General features: G+C 26.2%; 1 protein-coding gene across 1 annotated transcript; it reads right to left on the bottom strand.

The window, feature by feature from the left end:
* Nucleotides 1-1,741: 1,741 nt before the first annotated feature.
* LOC135924508 (sperm-associated antigen 1-like) lies at nucleotides 1,742-2,797 on the bottom strand. The gene has a single exon (XM_065459565.1). The coding sequence runs from the start codon at nucleotides 2,795-2,797 to the stop codon at nucleotides 1,742-1,744; it is 1,056 nt and encodes a 351-aa protein (XP_065315637.1).
* Between the last annotated feature and the right edge of the window lie 3,797 nt (nucleotides 2,798-6,594).

Here is a 6,594-nt window from a genome sequence, read left to right as displayed (position 1 = left end):
ATTTTGCTCTCAGCAGTGTCAAAATTAGACAGGTCCTGTATTTCATTCTCATCTTATAATAAGTTAACCAAAATCTAATAAAAAGTTGGTTTAAAATTTTAAATATATAGTTATAGGAGCTAATCCATTCTTTCATAGGATCTTCATAACTTCCTTAAAAGAGGTGGGTAAAGTGCCATTACCTAATGCCACAAAATTAAAAATTAATTCTTTTAGATCCTCATTTGAATGTGGAATTATCAAATGCATTCAATTCACACAAAAGGGACTTTCTGTAAAGTTTTTCCAGAATATACTGCACCACTATCGTCTTCTTATACTTGTTAAAAATGATCAATAGGTATCCTATCCATACATGATTAATCCTGATGTAAATTTTATTCATCTTCCAGAAATGTATATGAAACCGAATTTATTGAAAATAATGTAATCAATTGAACGAAATTCTAAAATTTTTACTTCCTCATTTTATTTAATTAATAACTCTTCATTTCTAAATTTTTTTTAAAGTTTATCCTTATTTTTTATGTTATCTGTCAGACATATTGTTAAACTTCATATTTCTTAATTTTCACTTCCTTGGGAACTTCTCTTCCAACAAAATTTTGCCGCCTAGACCTTCTCATCAACATTATTCAATGATACTTTTGAAAAAACTCGTGTCACTGACTCATCAAGTTTTACCCCTAGATTAAAGTAGAAATTCCCATAGTAGCACATATCCTAACTTCTGCAGAAGTCTGGATTTATTATAAGGTTTTTTGGTTCCGTTTATAATTATATTTATATGGGCTGGCCCATAGAATATATTTTTTACAAGTTATCTTGCCTGTAATATTTTTTTATAAAAGGAAACACCTTAAATTAGCCTAATCATTAGCTTTGAAAAACATCTTTAGAACTAAAGTCTGGCCCGTAAATTTTACAGGATTTGTCTGGTTCTATTCATATGTAACCATTTATTAAAAAATATATAAAATTTGTATACCATGGTCCATACCAGACTTGCCTATCTTTCAAGTCTAATCTTTCTTTCAAAGGAAGAAAGAAAGGGAGGTCTAGGAACAATGTAACTGGACGATATATTATTTTGGATTATCAGTTGAAATTAGGATGGATTGGAACATTCTGGGGAATAAAACTTAGGGGAAATTATGGATCGGGAATGCTCACACAACTGTTATGGAGCGTCTTATAAAATAATATAATTGTATACACATTATTTAGTATTAAAAATAAATTATTTTATAACTAAGATTATTTAAAAAAAATTTTTTAATCATATTTTTAACAGTTTTATTATAAAATTAATATTGTATAATAAACTGGATAATTTAGTTACCAAGTTAGTATATTGATAGGCGTTTTTTGTCAATAAATTTATATTAACTATCCCGTGAATAAAAATGATGATCTCTTAATAACTACTACATAGTGTGAAAACGGGTATAACATTAGAAATAAAGTTAGATATTTTGAGTGCATTCTGAAATGTGTTAAACAGAATGGAACATATTTTTTTTTACTGGAAACAAGAACACAAAAATGCTTTTTTTTCTTAGTCTCTAGTTAAAATTAAGCGTCCAGCTAATCCCAAATTATCAATGCATCAGTTATGGTATAACCTTTTAATGAAAATGCAAGCCTGAAAGACAGGCAGTGAGTGCTATGTTATAGTATACAAATATTGCTTATTAATATTAGAGAAAATGTATTTAACATGAATTAGTTTTTACATTTATCATAAACTATATAATTTATAAATTTTTATAATTCTATCTCTATATGATTTATCAGATATATTTGATTCACAGTTCGATAAAATTTCTTTGATATTTTGTTTATCTGAGGCATTTAAAAAAAGGGTTACAATAGTATCAAATCTTTTAATATTACTCAAATGTTCTAAATGACCAAGAACATCAATGGGAAAATTATTTGTACTTTGATTATTTTGATTCTTTGAAAGTTGACTATATTCTTTTAAAATTTTAATTATAAATTCTAAGTGTGAGTATTCTAAGGATTTTCCAAATATAACTGGATAATTGGTTGGATTGATTTTTGAGATATATTTAAAGAGCAAATTTTGATCATTTATATTTTTAATCTGTAATTTAGATAGGAATGACATATCTTTAAGAAATTGATATAAATTTTGAGGTGCATTCTGAGTTGTTAGAAGAGAATGGTGGTAATTATTAATCATTTCTACATTAGCAAGTGTTGGTTCCCCACTATTTGCTACTTCAAAAGACCTTTGATATTTTTGCAATATTTCTAAATATTGCTTGGCAATTGCATTGCTAGATTCAAAAGCTAAAATCATCTTAAAATCTCCAATGCATTGACTTATTTGTATATTTTTGTCAATATCTGAAATTTGAAGTTTATTTTTTAACAATTCATACCTAGATAGGCCTCTTCTAAAAAAGGATTTCGACAATATTTTAAGAATACTAGGATTAAGATGGATATAATCCTTATAATCAGGGTTAAATAACTTTTCTTGTTGTTTAGAATCACCACTTCCTATACTTTTATTAATTAAGTTTATAGCTTTATTACAATCTTCAATTGCTTCGATATACTTATTAAGTTTTATTAGAGTTTGAGCCCTGTTATTATATAAAATTGCATCATTTGGATTCAGCTGTATAGCATCTGTATAACTTTGATATGCATTATTATAATCCCCTTTAGAGAACCAAGCGTTTCCTTTTTCCTTATATTTAAGTGCATTCTTGCTTAAACTGGCTAATAATTTGTTATGTTTATTCACAGGATTATCATCCATTATGACAAGAAATTTATAAAAACAAGAAACATATGAGTTCTTAGTACTGTGTTAAAATTCGAAAGATCCAATCCCGAAATTTTAAAAAGCTAAATGCTATATATAACCATTATTGAATTGACTAGCGGAATGGATATTTTAATAAAATCAGCAGAAAAAAATATCTAAGTACAAATAATTGTATAGTAATTATAAATAAATATTTAATAGAATTAAAAATAATAACAGAATCATTATAATCGATATCAATAAAAAATTGAAAATATATCTTTTGTTCCTTGCAATGACATATTGGTTCCTTGATAATTTTTATACAATTATCAGGGCTAAATTCTGAAGAATCTACGTGGAGAGTTGGCAATAGAATAGGGAGTAAAAATATGGGGGAAGGGGGTTAATCTGGGCTTGTTGCATTTAATTTTTCTCTCATGTTGACACTGAGTCTGAATATTTCTAAAAATCTATTTAACTTACAATATTTTAAATAATAAACCCCTGAGAAGTACAATTAATACTTCAAATTTTATGTTTCATAAAAATTTTATCGTAAATATATTATTTTTGATATTTTTATGCTGTTAGGATCAATTTATAAACAATTACACCAATATATAAGAAGTAAGAACATAGTAATAAATTACTACATAATCTCCAAACCTGATGATATAATGGATGCATCCAGAAGAAGAAGAATATCTAGAAATATTTTTAAGTTAAAAGTTGTTATTTATTAATATGATGTTGTAATCATTGTGTATGAATTTCGTATAAAAAATATTTTGAAAATATAGTAAATATTGATTTTGAACTGCTTTGTTATTGACTTCATATGAACAATTTTTTATATTAAATGAGTAGACCCAGAAATCGTTTTAGAATAAAATAAAGTTTAATTTTCCTACGACTACGAATTATTATATTATTATTTAAACATTTTTGTAAACAGATCATTATCCAATTTTATACTACATCTAGAATTTATTAAATTATAAATAATTCTCTGTTAATATCATAAATTTATCGATTTCTCTTCTTCCAATTAACTGTGTCACTTCATATATTTTATTAATCATGTTATATAATAATAAGGAAAAGTTAATATTTTTGTGAAGTATAATATTTCAAAATCTCATTTAAATCATCATTATAAAAAATTTTGATCCTAAATTATCTGCGTGTTAAAATTCTTTTTATTATATTTCATGTTATTTAATGTTCATGTATAATTTTGTTCATACCAATTACGCTTATAAAGAAATTTTAATTATAACCGAGGACTTGGAACACAACGTTCCGAACACTTTTCGGAAAGGAAACATAGGAAAAATTATTAGATGGAAACTGAATGGGATAGTTTATTCTGAGAACGTTCCCGAAGCAGTTTAAGAGCGTTCCGAAATATAAATTTGAAATTTTAAGTATAATTTATTACATAATTATAAATATCATTGATTTAATATAACAATATTTATTGTCCATTGTTTAGTATCTTTGGGTTATTTTAAGATTAGAGAGATCTTTTATTAAAATCAAATATAGCAAAATTTTAACTGTTTTGTTATAAGATTAATATTTTCTAAAAAGTTAAAAATTTACTGGAAGGTATTCTTCGAAAACATCACCCTAAAAATAAAATAAAAATTTAGATATTGTCTTTATTTTAGATTTAACAGATTTTAGAAAAAGGTTAACTCCAAGATTTTAGCTTAAAAAAGAATTGATATTCAAGCCTTTGAGATTTTTTCCATATTTAGCATAAAGATTATGATATCTAATTTACAAAATCTGAAAGAGACTTAATTAATATAAATTTGGCGGAAATCTAAATTTCAACGTTATAATAAATAGACCAAAGAGCCGTTTAATAACATTAGGTCAATTTTTAAAAAAAATTAAATTTATTTTATTGTTTGTAAATTAAATTTACTATAAGATTCGGTGTTTAATCAACTTTAATCATGATGAATAGATTATGTTTATAATTATAACATTCTTTTTAAAAAATATTTTACAAATAGCTATAAAATTTTTTGTAAAAAAATAATTTTTTCTGCCCGGCCCGATCCAGAATATTTTTTTCCAATTTGTTTATAAAAACCCGACCCGAAATAAAAAATTATTTGTTCCCCTAACCCGAATTTATCTAAATATAGAAATAAAAAATAATTCAATATTGTTTTACATTTTTTACACTAAATATAATCAGATTTTTTAACATCCTACAAACAAATAAGAAAAATATTGGCACCCTGATTCTTGCAGAAAATGTTAAAATATATCATTTTTATTTCAAAAATCTAAACCCGACCAGGCCCGGCCCGATTTTATTTAAAAACTATTAGCCCTGACCCTGTTCGAACCGAATATTATATTCTAAAATAATAGGCCCAACCTTAATCCGTTGGGCCGAGTAAGAACCGGGTCTACATTTACAAATCTCTAATGCATACTACTAAAGAGTTATATAGAAAAAAATATAAATAGCCTAGCATCTTCAATTCAAAAAAAAATAAATAGGACCAACCAGCCCCTGTCTTCCTTACATGTAAGATTTTGGTGTTGGCGAGTAAAAAAAAATAGTAAAAATAATTATTTTCATGCGGAATTTATCAATTAAATAAATGTTTAAGAGATTTTCCCAATCATTAAGACATAAAATAGCAAAACTTGTTATTTATTTTTTTGCATTCGCGCCTTTTTTTAAAAAAAATAATAAATAAATTTCGTAGCCGTCCTGTCACCATAACGACGGATCCCCTTAATAACGCCGAAACGGATTATCATATTTACGCAACGTAGATAAGAAAAATATAATAAACAATAGAAAATAATATTAATTTTTTTTATTTTTGGAACACTTTTTTTTTTTTAGATTTCAATTTTTTTAAAAAAAAATAAATATATATATATATATTCAATTCGTTAATTCCAATCCGATTCGTATAAAAGTATGAAATAAATTTATGCTAGTCCAAATATAGAATGAGGAAATTAGGTTTTAAGAAGCAATTTTTAGACCCTGTGCGCGCATCTCTGGATATTCCTTAAAAGCATCTCTGGATATTCCTTAAAAGCTAGCAAATCATAGTTAAAATTTATAATAACTGAGCGATGCGATGGAATTAACCTTGCTTATAGATCATAAATTCTACCTATTATTTACTTGCTTTAAAAAATAAAAACAATTCAGCGCAAGGCATACCGCGTCGTTCATAATAACGCGGCCTTAGGTTTATGAAAAAATAGACCATTGTATCTATTGTGTACTCTTGTTAAAAACGCCCTATATGGGTGAATTCGATTAGAATTTTAGCTTAAAATAATATTATGTCAGCATCAAGATTTGGCAAATAGATGTCCAAAGCATTTCTGCTAGATATGAGCAAAGTCTTTAGGACTTGCATAATGTTATTTTGGTTATAATCTTAATCGGGCCATTTTTATAAAATCGACCAGAATCGGGCTTTTTGACAACGCAACCAATGACATATATAATACCTAGACTGATGATTCATTCATTAAAATTCATTTTTAAGCGTCGTTAAAAGCAAATCAGCTGGACCCGCCATTTTGGTAACACATATAGTAATTATTCTAATGTTAAAAACTACTATATTAAATTGATAACTTGTTTCCTTATTATGTCGATGATTTGGTAATTCTTTATTAAAGTTTGCATTAGGAATAAATTAGGCTCTAGTGCAACCAAGATGGCGTCTCCAGCTGATTTGCATTGATGTACACTTTTAATGAATGAATCGTCAGGCTAGGTATCATACATGTCGTTGAACACAACA

The sequence above is a fragment of the Gordionus sp. m RMFG-2023 genome, chromosome 2 (genome assembly GCF_954871325.1).
Source record: "Gordionus sp. m RMFG-2023 chromosome 2, tfGorSpeb1-WG-v2, whole genome shotgun sequence".
Classification (NCBI taxonomy): domain Eukaryota; kingdom Metazoa; phylum Nematomorpha; class Gordioida; order Chordodea; family Parachordodidae; genus Gordionus; species Gordionus sp. m RMFG-2023.
This window is presented reverse-complemented; position numbering and strand designations above follow the sequence as displayed.

What these genes read in the sequence shown, in the direction of transcription:
- LOC135924508 (XM_065459565.1), bottom strand. Translation starts at nt 2,797, where the DNA reads ATGGATGATAATCCTGTGAATAAACATAACAAATTATTAGCCAGTTTA.